The sequence below is a fragment of the Patella vulgata genome, chromosome 1 (genome assembly GCF_932274485.2).
Source record: "Patella vulgata chromosome 1, xgPatVulg1.2, whole genome shotgun sequence".
NCBI lineage: Eukaryota > Metazoa > Mollusca > Gastropoda > Patellidae > Patella > Patella vulgata.
Genome location: NC_065879.2, coordinates 26,089,593 through 26,114,172, shown reverse-complemented (window position 1 = coordinate 26,114,172; position 24,580 = coordinate 26,089,593). Strand labels below are relative to the sequence as shown.

At 33.0% G+C, this 24,580-nt stretch overlaps 1 protein-coding gene across 1 annotated transcript in view; it reads left to right on the top strand.

Moving 5' to 3' along the window:
- The window catches only part of LOC126811415 (spectrin alpha chain), a 52,049-nt gene that overhangs the window by 6,371 nt on the left and 21,098 nt on the right, over nucleotides 1-24,580 (top strand). The window contains exons 2-21 of the mRNA XM_056098458.1: nucleotides 6,440-6,697; nucleotides 8,378-8,503; nucleotides 9,122-9,262; nucleotides 10,624-10,707; nucleotides 11,253-11,449; nucleotides 12,742-13,003; nucleotides 13,271-13,444; nucleotides 13,602-13,703; nucleotides 14,159-14,296; nucleotides 14,636-14,746; nucleotides 14,962-15,039; nucleotides 15,507-15,662; nucleotides 16,475-16,679; nucleotides 17,413-17,525; nucleotides 21,577-21,645; nucleotides 22,095-22,211; nucleotides 22,586-22,712; nucleotides 23,506-23,696; nucleotides 23,956-24,105; nucleotides 24,253-24,345. Coding sequence (XP_055954433.1) covers nucleotides 6,452-6,697; nucleotides 8,378-8,503; nucleotides 9,122-9,262; nucleotides 10,624-10,707; nucleotides 11,253-11,449; nucleotides 12,742-13,003; nucleotides 13,271-13,444; nucleotides 13,602-13,703; nucleotides 14,159-14,296; nucleotides 14,636-14,746; nucleotides 14,962-15,039; nucleotides 15,507-15,662; nucleotides 16,475-16,679; nucleotides 17,413-17,525; nucleotides 21,577-21,645; nucleotides 22,095-22,211; nucleotides 22,586-22,712; nucleotides 23,506-23,696; nucleotides 23,956-24,105; nucleotides 24,253-24,345 — 2,880 coding nt within the window. The 5' untranslated portion in view covers nucleotides 6,440-6,451. The remainder of the gene's footprint in view (nucleotides 1-6,439; nucleotides 6,698-8,377; nucleotides 8,504-9,121; nucleotides 9,263-10,623; nucleotides 10,708-11,252; nucleotides 11,450-12,741; nucleotides 13,004-13,270; nucleotides 13,445-13,601; nucleotides 13,704-14,158; nucleotides 14,297-14,635; nucleotides 14,747-14,961; nucleotides 15,040-15,506; nucleotides 15,663-16,474; nucleotides 16,680-17,412; nucleotides 17,526-21,576; nucleotides 21,646-22,094; nucleotides 22,212-22,585; nucleotides 22,713-23,505; nucleotides 23,697-23,955; nucleotides 24,106-24,252; nucleotides 24,346-24,580) is intronic.

Here is a 24,580-nt window from a genome sequence, read left to right as displayed (position 1 = left end):
AAAAAAATAAATGTGCGATTAATTAATATTTGTCATCTATTTATTCTGGAATTTCAGCGGGGGACATATCAGCCTCACTGTTGGCTTGTTTTAATAGTAGTCTGATTCTACATTTGTACAGTGGGCTCTAACAACATCTTCTAAAGTTGTTAGGAAACTGAGGTGTACCGGTGGGTAAAAATGCAGTCTTCCTACCTTGGAAATAAAAATTACAATGCATGTACATGTATGTCTGTCTCAGTTTGACCAGAGTAAAAATATGTTGAATTGACAAAATGTTAAATCTCCATTTCATTCAAATGCTTGGGATCCTATAAAAACAAATGTCCCCATATTTCTATGTACCGGTAACTAAATGTACAATTGTACATGTAGACTACAAGTACTTGTACGTGTATTTCAAATGATTGAAAGTTAAAAGGACAACCATGAGTCATGCCTTGTAACAGTAACTGACCTTTTTATGGTCATATTATGGTATACACCTACATGAATGTAGTAGTGTAATCTTTTATTAAATAGTTCACATAGTTTTATTATTGTAGTTTCTATGCTGTTAAGCCTAAACCTTGTTATTTATACACTTATATAGACTCACAACTCTTAAATGTACATGATAATGGATATCCATTATACATGTATATGTACATGTAGGACAGATCACTTTACATGTAGATGTTTCATCTTTTATAGCATTTAGCATTTAGCTGATTTAGCATTTATTTAAACATAATTATGAAAGAGCTAAATGTGCCTATCGTAGGTCTCTGTTTAGGCCTGAAATGTTATCTAAATTATTAATTAGACATCAATTAACTTATTCAGACCATAATCAACTCTTGATGTCAACGCTAGCCTGCAATATTTATTTAGCGGATTGGAATGCATTTTTTGAAAAATAATTAAACGCAAAATGGATAATCAAGACTTTTTTTTATCGTACCGACTTTAGTAATGATGATCGATGCTAGCTTAAAATTCAAACGCTAATACTTCCGTTCGTAGTGGAACAATTTATCTGAAATTTTCACCATATTCTATTTACGTTATCTATTTTTGAACTATTAAATATAGCGAGCTGTCAACTCTTTATCTAATCTTCCATAATGCCCCTTTACTGTTTCGGAAACCTCTTATTTTAACTTGTTGAATTTACAAGGTTAATGATAAAATACATGTAGATACATGACTGTCTCGACTGTCAAGTACCGTTGCTTCATGTACATGTATGAAAATAAATCTATGCTATATTTTGTCAAAACTTCAAACACTCATAACTTTGCACAGATTAAAGTAATTTGACTAAAATTTTCAATATATTCATTTTTCATTATCTATTTTTTTAACTTATAGCCAGAATGACCAGCTCTTTATCTTAATCTTACTTACTGGTAATGCATCTTTAAGAAAGTTGAATTTATATGTATGCAACAGGTACAGGTAGATGTACATGCTAATAAATGTACCAGTACCTGTAATTTAATTAAAATGGTTAGGCTGACCAGAGTTGTGTGAGACCAATTTACATTGTACATAAAGTAAAACATGAATTATAGTGTGACAATTTTAATGTCTGAGTCCATGTTTCATAGGTTTGTAGAGAATTCTTTCATCAGTCTGGGTAATAATTATTGATCAGTTCTATATGCGGTATGGTTACTATAGCAACCACAGGTCGGCAAGTCCTGCTTAAGGGTACTGTGTGCCGTTCATGTATTCTACCAGTCTTCATTCCTATGAACTAAAGAAAATAAATGATTACTTTGTCACGATTAGAAAGCATGATCGGTTGGTTGTTGAAATTGAATTTTCTTTCCATTGCTTTGGATACATTTAATGATGCCAAGTGGTGCAGTTAAGGCTTTCATCTTATATGGTTCAGTGAGCCATCACTGAAGAGAATTTGAATAGCAGCAATTTTGGAAGTTTCTCAATACATTCTTTTTTAAAGAAAAAAAGCAATTTTGAATTTATTGAATACTCTCTAAATTAATGAATTTTAATGGCAAAATTTCTTTGACATGTAGTTTTTATGGATATGGATTTGTAAAAAAAAATTTTTATTGGAAGAAAACATTGAATTGTGAAAAAAACATTGAATTGTGAAAAAAACATTATTGAATTGTGAAAAAAAACATTTTTTAAGACCTAATGTGAGAGAGATGTGGTGGTAGGAACCGACACCAGTGGTGTTTTTAATGATCTTTAAGTGTCCTTTTTTGGAGGAGTTTCCAGATGTGTTTGTGGTGTTGATTTGTTTGTTGTTTTTGTTTTATTTTATTTATTATGGATTGTTTTGTTTACTACTGTACCTACTGTCAGCCAGCAGTGATCGTAGCACTAACGGTAAGATTCACTTCCTGTATCTTTTGAATTTCAGAACAAATTTCACAATAAATAAGCTGTCTAATAATGTGTGGGCTGTGGTTCATCATATCGGTTACATATATGTACATGAAATTGTAATTGTAGGGTAGATTGATTAAACTAATAATGTGTTGGCCGTGGTTCATCATATCGGTTACGAAATTGTAATTGTAGGGTAGATTGATTAAAATAATATTTGTGGTTAACTTTGCCAGACACTATTCCGGCCATTACAAAAGTGATATAAAATTAGACTAAAGGATAAAATTGTTCAATCACCTCAGTGATGGGATTTCGCCTACATTCCGGACATGTCTGACGCTATTTTCCAAACGTTCTAAAGTTTCAGATATATTGTATGACTTCGCTGGAAGCGGGCATTAAATAAAGCTTTTTCCTTCTCACATATATCCGAAAAATACTAGACAATGCAAGCTCTGCTTCTAATCAGACGCGGTTATAGTACAATAACTGAAACGGAAGTAGAAATCTTGCGAGACACGTGAAATTATGAAATGGAAACATGACAAAACTACACGTCTAATATCGGAGAAAAGATTCTATATTCTCAGATTTATGATCATATTTTGAATGGGGTTTATGTTTTTAAATAAATAAATAAATACGCTAAGAAATGTTGACAAATATTTCGATTGGAATAGTGTAAGTAGTTAATTGTTCTTTTCGATAGCGCGTGCTAGAATCGAACGCGATTATTTAGCAGATGATGTCACTCGCTCAATGTGGTAGAGCGACGAGGGAATTTGAAATGGGTACCAGTCGTCAGTAGTCGGCACACTTTCATTCTATCGTATTACGACAACACATAATTTTGTAGGAATATTAATGATATAAATTTGAATACCGTACGGGAATTAAATATGAAAAAAAAAGTTGCCCCTATTTTTTTATTACGTACAAATTTGAATATATTTTTGATACATGATTTTTAATTGTGGGCTGAAGTCGCCTGCTTAAATAACGATAAGAGTTACGCCCCTTTATTTTCGGTAAAAATGTCCGACAAGAAAAATTTTGAAATCCCAACACTGGTTCACCTTATGTCAAAAGTAAAAGAAACCATGCCAAAGTTATTTATAGAAACACCATGGGTATGGGGTAACTTTGAGTTTGACAAGAAGTTGGGAGAAACATTGGCTTACGGTTAATGACCCCCAATATTATTCATTTGATAACATCTGAAGATGTCCACATGTCCCTGTTAAACCGTTTCTATGTATGAAGCTGCTGGAAGTAAATTAAATAATTATAAAAGATGTGTAGAAGATCAGATATCAGGACTACATGTAATTAACACCTGTGTGTTAGTCCCATTATAAGATCAATTTACATGTATAGACATCAATATAAACATCCCTTTCCTCTAGTACATGTAATATAATCACCATCTGCAATAACATATGGCCATCATATTAAGTTATTATATAATACGTATGATATAATATTTATAAGAGAACTCATTCAGGTGGTAGTGGGAAATTAGTCATTGGTCTGTGTTTTTTCCGCTCTAGAATCGCGATGTTTTCCCATTTGCTCTCCGCGAAAATAATAGACATTCTTGGCGGAAATATAAAAAAGTGGGCGAATTATAGCCAGCGAAAATATAAAGTCAGTGAAAGTCAGATTTATCCGTGAAAATTATTAATTAAATATAATTGGCCGAGTATGGGCTGCAAAAATTTGTAATGTTCAAATGAATTTCGTCCATATTGTTACAGCTGTATTTAGGAGATAAACGCGTTTTGGGTCCTAATGTAAAATCTCAGGACAAGTCTATTGCCCAATAACACCCCTCTAAATGCGAATCAGGAAGTGTTTATCGACATTGTACATGCTATTTTAGCATTTTAAAAAAAATTACTAAAACCGAGGGGTGTTATTGTCCAATCAACAGTGTCTAATTGACCAATCAAAATGCAAGATTCACCCTAAAGCATGTTACAATGGAACAATAACGCAGGTTACCTGTTCTTCTGTAGTGTCCTGTGACTTTCTATACATGTATATATACCTTTCGCAAATTTGGTTATAAAAAGTAACTAAAACAGGCCGATACATATATCCTAAACTATCCTTTGTTTCTAATGTTCTTCTATATTAGAATTGTGAATCATATCACAAAGCACATATACAGTATAGTACATGTTGCTAGTTTGGGTTAATTTTACACACAGGCAACGAAACCATGTATCATGAATTCTGATAGCATTATTAGAAAATGGGCGACCGCTTGTCTATAAGTACATGATTTGTATTTATCTGATAAACCATCCTTTATTCCTAATATACATGTACATGTACATCGATACGGTATTAGAATCGTAAATCATATCAAAAAGCACACACATACATGAAGCTATTGTGGATGTCAACGCTCAATCCGACAAGCAGACAATGAAACCATATTTCTTGAATTCTGATGGCACTGTCTGAAAATGGACGACAACTTGTCTATAAATATATATTTAGAAAGTACATGATTTGTATTTATCTGTATTACATGTAAGTCATCCTTTATTCCTGATGTACATGTACATGTACATCAGTATTAGAATTGGGAATCAAAGCACATACACATACGTCAACGCTTAATCCGACATATTTCGGGAATTCTGATAGTTAGCACTGTCTGATAATATATTCAGGAGGTAGCAATTCGCACCTTCAGCTTTAATTGTGAAAAATAATTTAAGGATTTTTGTAGAAGTACAGTACATGTAGCTGTCTGGAAATATATATTCTGTACATGTACATTTGTGGGTGAACCCAGTCAGAATTATAAAACTGAATTTCGTGGTGTATGAGTCATGAGTTCATTCATACATGTACATTTATAGCATCTATACATTCAGTAGATGGTCCGATGAGAATTGAAAAGAGTTCAAACCTGAAAATACATGTACATTGTAGGACTTGTCATCATTGTAAAAAAACACATTTAGTTTCTTAGGCATGTCCAACACATGAAAATTTACCGCACATGTTGATGATGATGTTGATGATGATAATCGACCATTTACCGTAGGTGTGGATTTATCAGTACATGTAACAGTCTATTGAAGCCTAAATGACCTACAGCATATAGAATTAATATACATGTACGGAAATAATTTCTAAAGTACATGATTAGAATCAGACAATACATGGTCATGTACATGCACACAATATTAAAAGCGGTATGTAATTTAGGCTTATTTATGGAAGATAGTCTTTAATTAAAGAACTGAATCAGAATCGGCTTTTGTGCCAATCTGATTTATCTGCCATATGATATGTACGTGTATAGAGTTGAATGAAAGTGATTGAGTAGTTTGAATCAATATTGATAAACCTATGAATCATGGCAGATATTTATTGCAAGTAGACGTATTACTAATAAATCAAACAGACACTACACAATCAATCACAACATACAGGAGATAAGCTAGTGCGTGTTCATTTTATGAGGAATTTGTAACTGCAGTGCATTTATGCATGTAGCGGGTTAGTAAACTAAACTGCAGAGATATGGAAAACTACATTCAAATGAAAAGATTTGTCATTAGAAAATAAAAATACAAAAATATCATATGACTTCTTGACTGTTATACCTACATGTACAGGGCCCTTATTCACGAAAACTTAAACTAAGTTACAACCGAAATTTTAAGAAATACTGCAACTTCATTGGATATATGCAAATTGATTTTACTGGTTAGCCAATCTAATTGCAGTATTTCTTAAAATTTCGATTGTACATGTATCTTTGTTTTAGTTTTCGTGAATAAGGGCCCAGTACACTATGAAAACCAGACAAAAATGTTAACAAAGCAAGCGTAAAGGACACTTTGTAAAAACTTGTGTTTCAGGAAAAAATTGAAATGTACATGTAATCTTGGCCTTAGTTCTGACATTATGATTAATATATGTACCAGTATCTGAATCTTGAAAAAAAAACATGACCTTGTATGATGATAAGATATATGTGCAGGAATAAATTGCTGGACTCTTCAGCCTGAACAAAAAAATTTTTCATGTACGGTAATAATTGAGTTTGATTTTATGTTTTCAGTAAACAGTCAAAATGACCGAGGTCCAACCTCGCGAGATCAAGATATTGGAGACGGCAGAGGATATCCAGAATCGCCGTGAAGAAGTCTTGGGCCGCTACTCAAACTTTAAATTAAACTGTAAGGAAAGACGCGAAAAACTAGAAGATTCCAGACGATACCAATATTTCAAACGAGATGCCGATGAACTTCAAAGTTGGATTTTGGAGAAATTACAAACAGCTTCAGATGAAAGTTACAGAGATCCAACTAATTTACAGGTAAAAAATAGTTTTGTAATATGATATCATATGGCTTTAGATATATGTGTGAGTGTGAAATAGCTCTATTTTACGTCCACTTCCGCGAAAATGATATCACAGACAAGCTTTATATACTGCCAATAGTACATGTACATGTAAGCTTACAAGGGCCATTGAACTACAGGGTCTGGTTTCTGTAAAAACACAATTTTATTTACTGTGTACAATAATACTACAATGTATTTATCGCAGATTGGCAGTAAAGTTGAATTCCCTCTGGCATCAATCAAATCCGATCATCACTAAGTTAATTCAGTCATAGATTCAAACATTTGCTATACTGCATAGCACTGATCATTCAAAATGTCTACTTGATCCACAATAATGAGCCATTTTACTAATTTTAAGAAGATTAATGACTAACAGACATTTTCAATCAATATAATGTAAAAATATTATGGTTCAAAGGACAAATGTTTTCTTCAACACTAATTCCACTGATGATGATATTTCATTTGATTGATGAGGGCTCTAAAAGAATGTTCAGATACTGGTACATGTACATGGATATATATTGATAACCCAAAGATCTTGGTTTCTTTCAATATTCACAGATAACATCCAGAATTATGTCCTCTGATTGTATGAAAAATCACGTTTTTTGCTTGTTGTCCCTCTAGAGGTTGCAATTATTATCCGATTTAAAAAAACGTTTGAATATAACACTGTTACACCCTAACAATGGTTGAGTTCGAATTTCGTGAAAATCGAACTAAAACCGCTGGTTAAAATTGGCTGCCCCTATATGCAAAAAGTGTTAAAATATGGTATATATATCAAGGTTGTGGACCCTCTAGATATGTTTATATCACAAAAATTTTAGTTCCTTTCATTGATCGCTCATATCCGAATGTAACTTCCTAGATTATGCCTCTTGATTGTTCGAAAATCACATTTTTGGCTTGTGGACCCGTTACAATGTAGAAGTCACAATTTGTATTCAATTTTAAAAAAACGTTTAAATATATCACTGTTGCACATCAATGAAGGTTGAGTTCGAATTTTGTAAAATTCTGACCGAAACTGCCAGACAAAATAGACCCTTTTGTACGCAAATAGTGTAAAAGTATGTAATACCAATGTTATGGACACTCTAGAAGTCCCAAAGATCTCGGTTCATTTTGCTATTTGCGCATATCAGACAGTAAGTTTCTGGATTATCGCCGTGGATTGTACGAAAAATCGCTTCTTTTTTTTTGAAAAGGAAAGTAAGTATCCATAGAAATAAAAATTAGGTTTTTCTCAAAATGTTGAAGTACATGTATTTTGTCGATAAGACATTGGTTGAACCACATTCCATGTATCCTAGTAAAGACAAGAACTGACTTCACACATTGAACATTAAAAAAAAAAATTGAGAATCGTTCTTGCTGTCTAATTTAAAACACCTTATCAACGAATAAACACTAATAAGAGTGAAATTACTTAAGAAACCCATTTTACACTTATCAAGAACATAATCTCTAAGATATTGACCAGACCCCTACATACATCTGATGTCTGGGTCAGAATGACCAAAGTTACGTTGTCTGAGAACAATTAGAACCTAATTTGATTTTCAATAAGTCTACATGTACATGCACTTCGATTATCTATGCTACTTCTGTTTTAATGATGCCACTAATTTTGTATTTTCAGGCCAAAATACAGAAACATCAAGCGTTTGAAGCTGAAGTAGCAGCTCACGCTAATGCTATTGAAATTCTTGACCAAACGGGCAATGAGATGATCAATCAAGAACACTTTGCTTCACAAGTTATACAGGTAAATTTAACATCCAATTATGTCAAATCATTTTGGCCCTTTGTCAGTTTGAAAAATTGATAGGAGTAAATTTGACATCCATTTGTTTCAAATCATTATGGCCCTTTGTCTATTTAAAAAATTTATTTTGTGGACTCCCTCTAGTGGCTAATTTTATCTTTTATCTTTTAAGTTCATGAGGAGATAATTATTACTTCTAGGTTTGTAGCTGTTGGCCACTTTTTAAAATCTTGTTGTCCCTCATGTTTCATTGATTTGAAATTTATGCAGTGTTTAAGTTCCTAAGGCAAAGAAATCTATTGATTTTCAATGATTTCCATTTTATCATTTGGATAACTTTACATGTGGGTGTTTCATTGCAAGGACAACAGTATCTTTAATGATCATGTTAATTTTGGGTGGATGTTAAGCCCCATTTCTCTCTTTGTCTTGGACTTTAACCCTAATTTAAGTATTTTATACATCATCGGTTTATCATAAGATGAAGAAGTAGTCATAAAGTAATTATGTTGTCAATTATCTGAATCGTCCAAAGAAATAATAGCACTGTCTCTGTCCACATATTGTATGAAAACATTTAATCTGAAAGTACATGTAACTGTAAATGTGTTCTTTCAGGAAAGACTAGAAGAATTATGGAGACTTTGGAAACTTTTGTTGTCCAAATTAAACGACAAGGGATTGAAATTGCAGCAAGCCCTACGATTGGTCCAGTTTACACGAGAATGTGATGAAGTTATGTTTTGGATTCACGATAAGGTTAGTAAGGGGGTAAAGAAAAAGACACGAATAATATACTAGTCTTAATTTGTAACAGGGTAGCTATCAAAATTGTAACAGGGTAGCAATCAAAACAGGGTGACACAAAAGTAAAAGCCCCTTTGTACATATTGGGATATATCTGGGCCTAGATATCTTGAGTACATTTCTAAGTCTGTTTCACGTTAAATGTCTCGTAAGAAAAGGTTAAATAGTAATATTACTAATTAAAATCCATTTGGATTGAAAGTTATCTCGCTGATTGCTTGGGTCAGAATTAATAGTAGATTCTTTCAAAAATCACTGAGAAAAAAACAAAAGTTCACTGAAATTCACTTTTGTTTAAAATATGCCTAGCCCCAGGAAATATGGATAACCACATAATTTGGTCATAAAAGACAATAGCCATCTATAACTTAACGTCATTAGGAATGTAAAAAAAAAGTTTGTTAAATGTCAATCCACTTTGCTGTAGAATGGTTCAAGTTGAAGACATGGTGGCCGTAGAAATGTCATTCGACTAGGAGAAAGGTTAAAGAATCCACTTAATTGTTTATTTCACTGGCTGTTTTTACATCATGACAACTGGAGTACATTACACTCGTAAATAAAAGGCTTAATTGACAAAGTTTTTCAAAATGTCACTGCCTCTAATATGCTAGCTGGAAGCATAAGTGTTTATGACATACTAGGAACTTTGAGGCTGTATATACTTCTTCATATAATGCCAAAGTGTTAGTAACATTATGTAAATGTTCTGCATTCACATTTGCATCATTCGAATAAAGATTTTAAAAACTAGAAATGCCCTGTTTCTAAGAGCTGTTATTGGGAAAATAAAAGTTCACAGCTTTGTTTTCGCCTGTCCAACCTCGCGGGTTTTCTCCGGGTCCTCCGGTTTCCTCCCACTGCTAAAGATCCCTATGCGCAAGCGAATTATTGAAATAAAATTAAAACCATGTTAGTCCTGAAATGACCTAGTTGAGTCGAGTGGACGTTAAACCCCATTTCTCTCTCTCTCTCACACAGCTTTGTTTGCTTGGCATGTTGCACATGTGTTATACACAGTTGCAATAGTGAACAGTACCCCTTTAAATTGATTCCTAGTGTTAACAAACCGGACCTGATATATAATACAGTGTCTTAATAGTCAACACAATCTTTTAGACACAGGGTCCCACAGGAAATTTGTGAAGTGTGCGATGATTCGTTGACCAGACTCCACTTCACAGATTGCTTACTCAATATATATTGTCTGTGTTATTGTTGCCTGTTGTTGTGTAAACTAAGAGTCTTGCTGTCTGTCTATATCATTCATTATTGATTGATTTGTGTTACATGAATAATTATTATTATTACAGGAAGCTTTCGTGTCATCAGAAGAGTTTGGTATTGATCTAGAACATGTTGAAGTTCTACAGAAGAAATTTGATGAGTTCCAAAAGGTTAGACATATTGGAATTTTTCCAGAGTATATTGAAATTATTTTGAGATAAAAGATTTCCTATCGTAGTGCTTTTAAACTGACTTAGCTTATTAAAAAAAGTACTGTTTGGGAATTGAAATTCCATTTCTATATGGCCACATTGAAATCTGGTCATATTGTCATCACACCAGTGTGGCTCTCCATCTAGTCATAGTTCACAAGCCCTAGAGGCTACAGTTAATCGTCCAGTTGATTTAAAATGTGTACTGGTTTATGACGCCATTTAGCCTATTCAACTATTTTCTATAGTAACTTTCAGAACTATGACCTGTGATCACTTAGCTGCTGTGAATATTCATTGCCTTTCAACCTATTTTATAAACACAGATTAGATTTCTTTGTGACCAATATCGAAATAAATAAATTCTCTCTTTTAAGAAGAGTTATGATTGAGGCTCATACAAATATACAGCAAAAGAGGTTTTATTGCCATGTCATTGTAACAAATGGAACCACTCATTCATTTTGATTGCATTCTAATTAAATCCTTTTTTTATCCATCAGGATCTCTCAAATCACGAAGACAAAGTAACAGAAGTTAATAAATTAGCGGAACAATTACTAGTTGAAGGTCATCCAGATGAAGAGACTATCACGAATCGACAACAGGAAGTTAATGAGGCATGGCAGAGATTAAAATCTCAATCTTTAACCAGACAAGACAGATTATTTGGTGCTCATGAAATACAGAGATTTAATAGGTATGTGTTACGATGATTCCATATTAAGGTGCTAAATCTCGTTGATTTAGGTCAAAATAAAGTGTTGAATTTTGAGTTATATGATGTTATTTTGATAATTAACTGGTAATCTTTTTTATACGCCCACATGGAAATGTGGTCGTATATTGCCGTCGCCCCCGTCCGTCTGTCCATCGTCCACAATTTCTTGTGAACACTCTACAGACTACATTTATCAACCGATTGTTTTGAAATTGATATATGTTGTTTGCATTAATGAGATGAAGAAGCCTATTTAATTTCAATAACTTCTGTTAATTTCTTCTGGAGTTATGGCCCTTGTTTTACTTTGTTGCACCTTGTGAACGCTCTAATGACAAAAGTTATCAAACGATTTGTATGAAATTTATATGCATCATTTAAATTAGTAAAACAAAGAAGCCTATTGAATTTCAGAAATTTCCGTTGATTACATCTAGAGTTATGGCCCTTGTTTCACTTTGTTGAATATTGTGAACGCTCTAATGACATCAGTTATCATCCAATCTGTTTGAAATTGATATGCATCATTTAAATTAGTGAAATGAAGTAGCCTATTGAATTTCAGCAATTTCTGTTAATTACGCCGTGAGTTATGGCCCTTGTTTCACTTTGTTGTACCTTGTAAATGCTCTAACGACAAAAGTTATTATCCGATCTGTATGAAATTTATATGTATCATTTAAATTAGTAAAACGAACAAGCCTATTGAGTTTCAGTTATCACCTAAATTAGTGAAATGAAGACAAACAAGCCTATTGAATGTCAGCAATTTCCATCAATTACGTCTAGAGTTATGGCCCTTGATTTACTTTGTTGAACTTTGTGAACTTTCGAACAACAAAAGTTATCATCCGATCTGTATGAAATTCAAATGCATTATTTGAATTATTAAAACGAATAAAGCCTGTCGAATTTGAACAATTTCTGTAGATTGCTTCCAGAGTTACGGCCTTGTTTTAGATTTTAGAACCTTGTGAACCTTCAAACAACGGAAATTATAATGTCATCTGTATGAAATTGTCTATTAAATTCCCCTAATTACCTACAAAAGAATAAATATGTGACAACCCTTGTCGACTGCTCGGACGATTTAGCTGCTGTGGGCGTATGTTTTGTTGCCTGGCAACCTATCTTTTGATTTAATATTTGTTTTCCACCAAATTAAGCGAAAGTCTGTCGTTTACCAATTTTAATTTCATTTTGTACTTAAACTGTGGAAATGTCATCTGAATGCAGTAACAGTATTATTACTGAATTGTTTATTTTTACAGAGATGCCGATGAAACGATTGCCTGGATTCAGGAAAAAGACACAGTTTTGTCGTCTGATGAATATGGTCGGGATCTGGCCAGCGTTCAGGCTCTTCAACGTAAACATGAAGGTGTTGAACGAGATTTGGCAGCCCTGGAAGAGAAAGTGACAGTCCTTGGAACAGAATCTAAGAGATTGGTCGAAACTCACCCAGAAAATTCTGAACAAATTGAAAGTAAACAGAAAGAAATTGATGGAAACTGGGCACAACTCAAATCTAAGGTAAGATTGACTGATTAAAATTAATATATTTTCTATATTTATTTCTGAATATTAGTTGATGGCACTGGTTAACGTCACTAATATTTTGTATGGGAGACAAAAAAATGACCAAATTTTAATAGTTTTAACATCAAATACCAAAGGTCAGTTTGAATAGCTTTGCAAAATTATTTAAATATTTGTGTGAGTATTCCATTAAAATTCTAATCCTTCCATTAAAAACGTAAGCCTGAACTAAACATATTAGATATGTTTTATATATTCTAGGGATTTGAACGTAAAAATCGTCTGGACGATTCCTACCATCTACATCGTTTCTTGGCCGATTTCCGTGATCTGGTTTCCTGGATACATGATATGAAGGCTATAATTGCTGCTGATGAAATGGCCAAAGATGTCACAGGAGCTGAAGCTTTGTTAGAAAGACACCAAGAGCACAAGGTATCCCATTTAATCTAATTAGTTTTAACATAAACACTGGTAAAGAATAACAATTGAATTTCCTACAAAATTAAACAGCGTGCTGCTAAATGTTAATCGCAATCAGATTTCTTGAAGTACTGCCAAAATAATAATGAGTTGATATTTTTATTTCTAGGGAGAAATTGATGCTCGTGAGGATAGTTTCCGCTCTACAGCAGAAGCAGGAGAGAAGTTGGTCGAGTCAAATCATTATGCTTCAGATGAAGCCAGGGAAAAGGTAAGAATTGCTTTTAATTTGGAAAATGTGTTTGAGAATGTCGCACATAAACGGTCAAAAAGGAAAATGTCAGTCGAGTGGGTAATGGTAGTGTACTCTTCAACTACAATATGGTGGCCAAGGTGGACCTCAAAATTGTACAATCCTGGTTCATACTGTCATTCAGACAAGTAAAGTAATGGCTTGCACATAAAAAAAACGATGACAGTTTGAATTCAAAGTGCCACTATGTGGCGATATTTAGCTCACTATCATGACCTTAGAAAAAAACCCAACTGTGTTAGTCTCGAAATGACAAGTATTGTGTTGACAAGATGTTAAACTATTATATTCCATTCAATCAGATTTCTATGGAAAGGGGGTATATTTTATATAATCCAAATAGATAACACGTATCACATCAATTGATGGGTCTATTTATGTGTTCGTTAATATTATTATTTATTATATCACAGCTTCAAACACTAGCATCAGAGAAACAGAGTTTAATGGAATTATGGGAAGAGAGAAGAATACTGTATGAACAGTGTATGGATTTACAACTCTATATACGAGATACAGAACAAGCTGATGCCTGGATGACAAAACAAGAGGTAAGTAACTTGGTTTGCCGATGCTTTCAAGTATGATAACTTTCATTCTAATTGAGTGAGAGTGAGGAAACTTAGTGTATAGTTCCATTACATCAATACAGTGACAAATTCCAATAATGAACATCTTCTGCAGAGTGATAAACAGTTTGATTGATGGATGCTTTATGAAAACGTAAATATGAAAGTAATTAATATGTGTTATCTCTTTATTTCGAGATTGAGGTGGGGCACACCAGCCTCACTCTCTTGTCAATTTTCATATCTTATCAAAATGCGGATGAAATACATATGACTATATTTTTAAACTGAAAAGTGATTTTAATATTTGTTTTCCTTTAGGCCTTCCTGGCGAATGAAGATTTAGGTGATTCCCTAGATAGTGTTGAAGCCTTGATTAAAAAACATAACGATTTCGAGAAATCCCTCGCAGCACAAGAAGAAAAAATCAAGGTTGGTATTTAAATAGTTTAAAATCAATAATAATGTTTGAATTTATGCCGTGGATCATTTTCAATGCCCAACTGGTTGTTTGTCCAGAGTTTTTATGTTAAATGCCTACAAGTATAATTATTTAGATAATTTCTTTGTAATAGTTTGTTGTAATATTTGATTTTATTTGGCAGAGTCTAGATGAATTTGTAGTAATATTTGATTTTATTTCACAGGGTCTAGATGAGTTTGCTACCAAATTGATAGAAAGTGAACATTATGCATCTGATGATGTCAATCAAAGACGAAATCAGGTAGGTTGTACAGGATTTGAATTCTGATATAAAAAGGTGTTCACAGGGGCATCTGCAAGGCTGACAAGAAAAGTGTATCTAGTACGAAAAACCAAGGTCCACCCATGTAAGCATTGGCATTGCATGTCAAAAGAATCCTTGACAATTGGGATTTGAATTAGAGTAGGCATAGACGACTCTATCCAAACAAAATTCTCCTTATCATATTGCGTGTGTAAACACTGACATAAAAATGGTTAAATGTTTGTCTCAAAATAGCCAAAGTATTGTGTTGAGGAAACATTGGACCCCATTTCATTCATTCTTACAAAAACGATTCACTCGGATTATAAACCCAACTTATTAACATTATTTATAATGACAAAGCATTACCCATAGGAATATTGTAGTAATTTGAACATTGATATTTACAACCCTCAGTATCTGAATGATTTAATAATAATGATTTCTTTATTAATTACTTTCAGCTATTGGAGAGACGATTGCTCTTGAATGAGAAGGCCACCAGACGAAGACAATTGTTGGAGGCTTCACTACAATGGCATGTGTTTGAACGGGATTGTGATGAGACAAAAGGCTGGATCAATGAAAAACTGAAAACTGCATCAGATGAAAGTTACCTGGTAAGAATTTATTTAAAAAATAGACATTAAGATACGTCTTAACTTGATGAAACATTGACAATTTCTTAACCCGTTAAGTGTGTGGGTCGTTATATAACGTCCTGGACAACTTCCACTCACTGTGTGTAGGGCATAATATAATGCCTTGGAGGTATTTTCCCCAACCTATTTATAGAACATAGTTCGTCACTTGGGGGAATCCCTTGGGAATTCCCCCACAATCGCAGCATGTGTAGGACGTTATATTATGTCCTGGACAACTGCCACTCACTGTGTGAAGGGTGTATAATAGCACCTTGGAGATATTTTCCCCAACCTATTCTTAGAACATAGTACACAGTTCTTCGTCACTTCGTCAAATTAATTACACAATAGGGAGTAGTTAATGTTTTAAAAACTTCACGCTTAACGGGTTAACATGTGTGTCAGAAGGTATAAAAATCGAGATTTTGCACAGCTTCAAAATATACGAATGGAACAGTCTTGAAATATTGGAATTTGTATTAGATTTAATTCTGATGTAGTATTAAGAAAGCATCAAGATGTGCTGAAGTCATAAAAATTACCTCATACCAAAAATGGACACAGAAATGGACTAATTTGGATTGAAGACGCCATTTTTACAAAGGAGTAACCTTTTCTAAGTAGGCACAGCTTGAAATATATATTGATCACTTGCAAAATTAGGATTTGTAAACCCTCTGTTTCAGGTGGTAACAATTAATGAAATAACAGGTATCCTAATGTTTGCAAAACGTACATGTTTGACTTAATTCCTGATTTATTAAAATCATTAACTAATCAATTTTCAGGATCCTACCAATCTTACTACCAAGTTACAGAAACATATGAATTTTGAATCAGAACTGGATGCCAATAAAAATCGAATCAGCACAATCAAGACAACTGGCCGTGAATTGGTTGAAAATGGTCATTTTGCTTCTGATGCCATCAACGATAGAGTTGAAGAAATAGAAAGATTGTGGGATACCCTGCTAAAACAGACAGAAAAGAAGGGTATTGTAAAAATTTGTCAAATATTTTTCCCAGGTTTTATTAGTCTAATAACAAATCTCATAAATACTACTAACCAGGAGGTCTCGGGTTCGATCTCAGTGTTGGCTGAGCAAGTTCTCCGGAATTTTCCAGGGTGGTTCCCTCTTGTCAGTGGTGCAAGACGGAGGACCTGGCAAGGAATAGTGTCTAGTCGTTCGGATGTGATGGGGGAAAAAACTGAGGTCCCATAAAATAGTCCTTGACAGTTGGAATTCAGTTTCTGTCTAGGCTAAATTTTCCCACAGTACACTGTATAGCATATACCTGTCTTAATTAGCCTGGTTGGTACAGATAGATAGGACATACATGCATTCCGGTGTGGTTTTCCCTGACAAGGACAGCTGTCTAGTCGTTCTGATGGGACGAAAAACCGATGTCCGGTGTATACATTGGCATGCAGGTAAAATATCTCTTGACAGTTGGAATTTGATATAAGAGTAAGCCATAGTGCCGCTGCCTGGGCAAAATTTTCCTCATAGCACACTGTATGGTGCATACCCGTCTTCATTAGCCCAGTCGGAGCAGAACAGTTTTATTTTTTCTTTTCATACATTCATTCTAACTGATCTGATCTCTCAGAATAGTAAACGACCAGTATTGAACTGACAGTGTTAATCTAAATTGTCAGAAGTTTTGAGTGGTGTGTATTCCTAGAAAGATTTAAGATTTATTATTGTGTTTTTATTTTGTCCAGGCAACAAGCTGAAACAAGCCAGTAACCAACAGAACTTTAATCGTAATGTTGATGACGTTGACTCATGGCTGCGTGAAATCGAAGGACAGATTGGATCTGAAGATTACGGCAAGGTAAGTTTAGTTTTACAGCGAAATCTTCTTTCCTTTGTGTCCTTGTTATAGTAGTTTACCTTTAATTATTAAAACTTGGTATGATTGTTTTTTTTGGTATAAGGAATAACCCTATCAATTTTCAAAACAGTATGTTGAATGTTTTGAATTTTCAAAAAAAGCTTGCCCTGCAGGATTTGATGACATTGATATTAGAGCTAGCAAAGATGAATTTGCTGCTGGTGATCATATTGGGTGTCTGAAAAATCTCTGTCCCTTTTTATAAAACTTTGCATGTATGGTATTTATTAAGAACAAGAAAATCTAATGATTTCCTGATAATTTCACAATGATTTAAACAAGATAATATTACTCTGGCTTCAACTACTGAGTCTGACGTTATTTGCAAATCTAATACATGATTGTGGCTACATTAGATTTAGTAGGCTCTTGTAATATCTAGAAAGATAGAATGTTTTTGTTTTCCTGGAAGATATGTTTTTTAATGGATGGTTGTGTATTCAGGATCACAACTGTCTAGGAAATATATCTTTATAAAGTTTTTATACGCCCACATTTTCATGTGGACGTATATATAGTTCCATCCGTCTGTCCACGATTTGTTTGTGGATACTCGACAGGTCACAATTCTTATCCGATTTTGATGAAACTTAAAATGCAGGTTTATCTCCAAAAGATCTGGGTTCCTTTGATATTGACATGTATCAGATCAAACTTCATGGATTATGACCCCTGATTGTACGAAAAATAATGTTTATAGCTTGTGGACATTCTAGAGGCCACAATTGTTGTCCGATATAGATGAAACTTGAAATATATGTTTATAACCCAAAGATCTCGGTTTCTTTTGATATTCGCACATATCGGACCGTAACTTCCTGGATTCTGGCCCCTGATTCTATGAAAATCGCTATGTTTTTTTTAGCTTGTTCTCTATTCATTTCTTGCAAAATGTGGGCGTATCTTGCCTGGAAGTCGCTGGTTAGACCTTTTTAGAAACCATCTGTGTCTGTTCTTTACTTTCGTATTCTTCTGTCATTTGTTTATATCTCTCTACTTTACCTTCAAATCCTGACTTTATTAAACGTCTTTTGTTCTTATCTTATGAAGCTGTCGAAATATGTGAGTTTATCCAGTCTTTTTATTGTTCATCTTTATTGAATGTTTTATTTCCATTCTGTATATTCTATATATATTCATTTGAATTTGCATGTCGCTTTTTCATACATTACAGTCGTAAACAATTACGCATTATTTTAGATAAAGCAGTCATGGGAGATCTATGTCCAAGTTTTACATAAAACCTTGTTAGAATTTTCATGGAAGAGAAATTATGAAATAGAATTTGTATATGAAAATTGTCACCAAGACAGTTCTTTATATTATAAATCAATCTCCCTTGCAGAATTACTTAGTTAAATTTATCCACTACAACAGAGTAAAAAAAAAACTGAACTTTCAAAAAATCATCATTTTGAATGGCTTTGAAGTTAGTCTAATCACTCATATTCAGACATTAAATAATATACAAATTATTGTCATTAATAAAGAACTTAGCCATTTGCCAGATTTTATATATTGTATTTTATTGATTATCTAGTATTAGAATAGTTTCTATAATGTAAAACCACAAGTACAAATCAGTGCTTCTTGAATTAATGAATTAAGACACAGACCTGTTGTGTGTAACAGTTATCTTCTTAAATTTTTAATTCATGGCTTAGGCAATACAATTTTACTTCAGGTTGAACATTATAGAAAATATTTGAGTACCATGTAATGAATAAGATGTAAACAATCTGCAACAACTGGACTTCTTCTTTAACATTCAAATAAAATACATACTGTCTAATTTAAGTAAATGTATAATATCTCATTAATAGTTGCTTTAATAGGACAAAATAGTGTATTTTATTCAACTAGATAAAAACACCTGAAAATATTCTCGATTCGGAATGCATATCTAATAAATAGTTGCTTCTCTAGGACAAAATACAATATATTATATTCAATTAGTGTGCTTTAGAGATACGAACACATAAAAATATTCAAAATACATGATAGTCGCTTTTATATTAGGATAAAATACTATATTTAATTAGTGTGCTCTGTAGATATCAACACATGAAAATATTCAAGATACGTGATAGTTGCTTTATTAGGATAATATACTTTAACATATATAATTAGTGTGTTCTATAGATATGAACATTCATTATATTTAATTAGTGCATTCCTATAAACCTGACTATTCATTATTCTAGTATGTTCAACAGCAATACGTGACTGCACAATGGTCGTATGAAGTCAGTGCTGATTAGACATTTTTATTTAAATTAGTTTTCAATCTAGAGTGCATACAAACATATTTATATACAATTTATTATATTTCCGCAAAAAATAGATATTGAAAGAAAAACATTACACTTGCAGCTTTAACATTTTCTAATAGAAAGATTACAAGTAGGCCTACATATTCTAGAGTAATCGTTCAAAAAATATTCAGTTTCCGTTAAGTTCTGATTCACTACTGTAGTCTATTATACAGAACACAACTAGATAAAGCGAACCCTCTCTCTGAACTGCACATAAACCAGTGACATATTGATGGATAAATGTATTTACGTTTGGATAAGATGTGTACATTTTATTGTTGAGTTTTATTTTTGTTTTATTTGTTGAGAAGCTTGTGTTGTATTGTATGATTGGTGAAGCTATAGTAATCAAGTTTCCTATATTTCATATTATCCATGTATTCTCAAGGATCTTATAGTAAAACATCAACGAGTACCTCACAGCAAATTGGGTTTCAATAATGCTCTTTTCTGTATTGTTATCCAATTTAATCTTCTCTGTTCTCATTCAAACCGAACTATAAAATGACTACAAATACTGCACCTGTCATTGAAACTGGGGGCCGAGGTAGTCGAGCTGTAAGTGCACTGGACACTCAACTAGAATGTTGCGGGTTTGAAACCTCCAGAATTTTCCAAACCTGATTGACAATTTTTACCAATAAGTATTGGTTGTCAGGATAAGTAAAGTACGAAATCACGTGGCTAAGTGGGTAAGACGCTGACTCGCTAGCCTGGAGGTCGGGTGTTGGATCCCTGCATTGGCCGAGAAAGTTCATCCAGATTTTTGGTGTGGTTTCCCCCTTGTCAGTGATGCAGGACGGAGGGCCTGACAAGGACAGCTGTCTAGTCATTCGGATGGGATGAAAAACCGAGGTCCCGTGTACACATTGATGTGCACATAAAAGATCCCTTGACAGTTGGAATTTGATATATAAGAGTAGGCCGTAGTGCTGCTGTCTGGGCAAAATTTCCCTCACAGCACACTGTATGGCGTATGCCCGTCTTCATTAGCCCAGTTCGGAGCAGAACAGTAGGAGGTTAAACCCCATTTACCATGTAAAGTAAAGTGGTGCCTAGTTGTTTTAATGGCATAATGCTGTGCATTTAAGTTGCTCACATGACCATAGTAAAACACATAATAACCACATATTGGTCTCATAATGACTGACTAGAAATTCGCACCAGTATCTGGTTACAAATCAAGTATCAGAATAAGTAATTGTTATCTTAAAAGAATGGTCTCCTTGACTAAATGTTATCCTAAAAGAAGGAGCTCCTTGACTACATGTATAATATGTCTCTAGACATTTGTTCAAGCTCATTGCATGAACATCCTTCATTGAGTTTCAAAACCGAAATTTGTTTCTCATTTTCAATTAAATACACTTAAAATATAAGTAAGACGCACTTTTTATTTTAGAAAATTTTAGTTTTTATATACCGTACCATACTTTTTTGCCTAAATCTCTTTTTTGGGGGTTTTGAAAAAAAAAAATATATGAAATAAAATTGAGAATTAAAGAATGATTCAACATATAAAAAATGTTTTTTCTATTACCTAAGTTGTTTTCCTCCTTTTTTCTTTATCTTTTTTACTGTGCTTCACCAATTATAATTGGATAAACAAATAATTGAAATAAACCAATTAGACTGTAATTTCTGTATGAACTAACCAATAATATGATTCATTACAGGATTTAACCAGTGTCCAGAATCTTCAGAAGAGACATCAATTGATTGAAGCTGATGTCACAGCACATCAGGTATGTCTTTAATAGAATACATACCGGTACTTTTAAAAAAATCTAGAATAGTGAATGCAATTTTCAACTTTTACCACATAATAAGCATAACCACACGGATCTGGTAAACAAAGGTCTCATGTTTTCATCAGCTGTTAAAATTATTTAATCATATTTTGTTCATAAAAATAAAAATTGTCTTTCAAGGTTTTTTTTTTTTACATATTAACTGTGTTAGATACACCCTGACATTTATAACATTGATTCATATGGAGATGAAAGTGTCAGAATTAATATTGTATGGGGATAAACCAGCTGACTAATGGAGATAAGGTTTTAGTTAGTAAGCAAGTAAATAAATCTTTGAAAAATAAATTTTAAAAAATAAACAATTTACATGGGGTAAATCTAATTAGTTTCATTGTAGTTCTTGTTTTGATTCGTTTTTTTTCTGTTTTTGTCTGTTATAGGAAAGGATCGAGTCTTTAGCCCTACTGGCCAATCAGTTTAAAGATGAAGACCATTTTGATTCTGATACTATTGAAGCCAAGAAAGTTCAACTTGTTTCAAGATACCAGAAAATTAAGGTAGGAAATATAAAGTTCGCCAAGATATTAGTTACATGTATGTTACAGCACAAAATTTTATCTCAAAGGCAGACCTATGTCAAGTAAATTATCTGTGAAGTGAGTCTGACATTGTTAGGTGAATATTTGTTGTCTTCCGCTGCTAAGCAGAGATTACCAATTTGATTTGTCAGTGAATGGTGAACCATCAAAGAACTGTTTCATGTATTTCTATTGATGAGATACAACAACTCACATTTTGTAATATGGTACTACCTATGCTGAATTTTGTCTGTAAGATTTGTGTACGTACTACTTTTGGAAGCGATTCTACATGTATATTTCACTTGGATATAATTTAAGTAAATATTAATTTTGATATTTGTACATTGCAGGAACCAATGGTAGAACGTCAGAAGAAACTGGATGATGCTAAAAAACTTCAGCAGTTTCAGCGAGATGTTGCCGATGAAGAAGACTGGATCCGAGAGAAAGAACCAATCGCTGCCTCTACTAACAGAGGTAGAGATTCTAAGTTTACTATAAATAGATATTTCAAAGAATTGAACCAATTATTTTTAAGAGTGATATTCAGCATACCATCATAAAGGAACCATCAAAGAATTGTTTTTCTCTGATGTGTTACTTCAGTTAGTGATAGGGCAAGTTTTACACAAATAAAATTTTGTTTAGAAAGATTAAGCAGAACTTTGCCTGTTTACTAATTTTACAGATGTAAGGCTTTCAATAAAGACAGATGGTCATTACACAAAACAGATCAACATACCTGGCCAGGTATCATTTAATCGTGTGTATTTAGCACTAATTGTTTTCACATTCATTCAATATCAAATCTCTGTTTAAAAATTCGTAAAAATTGTTTAAAATCACCCAAAATCATCTAATTTGTACTTCTTCCAGTTTAAAGCTGACCATTCAGTTTTGATCATAAGTGTCTAATTTACAAGCGTTTAATTTCTCGATCACTTTTAAATAATAAACAACCCAATTGGTTATTGACGTATAATGATTAATTTTTTAATAGTGGTCAGGAAATTAAATACTTGTAACTTGGACACTCATTATCAAAATTAATCAGTCAGCTTTAAATTGGATACAAGTACAAATTAGATGATATTGGGTGATTTTAAATGATTTTTAAACGAATTGATATTAAACAAATGTGAATGAAAATGGTGCTAAATACACAAGATTAATGATACCTGGGTTACAGTGATATAAAATCCAATAAAATCAACAGTTTTATTCTTGATCCAGGTTGTGTCATTTTTTTTAAGTTCTACTTTTATTTAAGGTCGAGATTTGATTGGTGTACAGAATTTGATGAAGAAACACCAAGCTTTACAAGCAGAATTAGCAGGTCACGATCCCAGAATCAACAATGTTTGTCAACATGGCCGACAGATGATAAAAGAGGGACACTTCGCATCTAGTAATATTGCAGAAAGTGTTGACCAATTACAAGACAGATGGAGACAACTAAAGGTGAATGCAAATAAGTACAACAAAAATATATTACTACTCAAATACGTTAGAAGTGGTATCAGATGTTATATTGATAGTATGTTTATCCTGTCTGTGCACATTATTGTCACTTTAAATGGTTTACGTTACTGCCTTTAAAATGTCATATGAACCAGTTTGTGTTTGCTTCTCAAAATCTGATTTTCAAGATAAACATATGGTCTTGCTAGTAAACTTCCATCCTCTTTATTAACGTCCAGTACATTTGTTATTCTTTTAGGACAAATCATCGCAGAGAAAACAGGATCTAGAAGACTCTTTACAAGCACAGCAGTATTTTGCTGATGCCAACGAAGCTGAATCTTGGATGAAAGAAAAAGAACCAATTGCTGCTAATACTGATTATGGCAAAGATGAAGATTCTTCAGAGGTATGATATTATCACAAAAAAATTATGAAAAGAAAATTATTATTTATTTCAGCGATGAGATTTATAATAGAAAATTAAACCCAAAAGTAGTGTAGTTCTTTGTCAATCAGCAATTGATTAAATAACTTTAAACATTGTTATTTTCAGGCTCTACTAAAGAAACATGAAGCCTTTATGTCAGATTTAGAAGCCTATAGAAGTGTTATTGAAGGTTTACGGGAACAAGCTTCTTCTTGTAATGTAAGTAGATACATGATAATTGTATTTTTACCATATGACGAGAATGGTCTAAAACCTTAGATCTTCAGTCTATAAGCAATGCAATTGTCAGTTTCTCCATGTTCTTTAATTCCCCCCAAGTTAAAAATTCCTATAAACCAGTGAGAGTATAAAGAACACAGATCTATCATATTGTTGTCACAGAAATGATGTAGTTAAATGATCCTTAATGTAATAGAAATGTACCTTATAATAC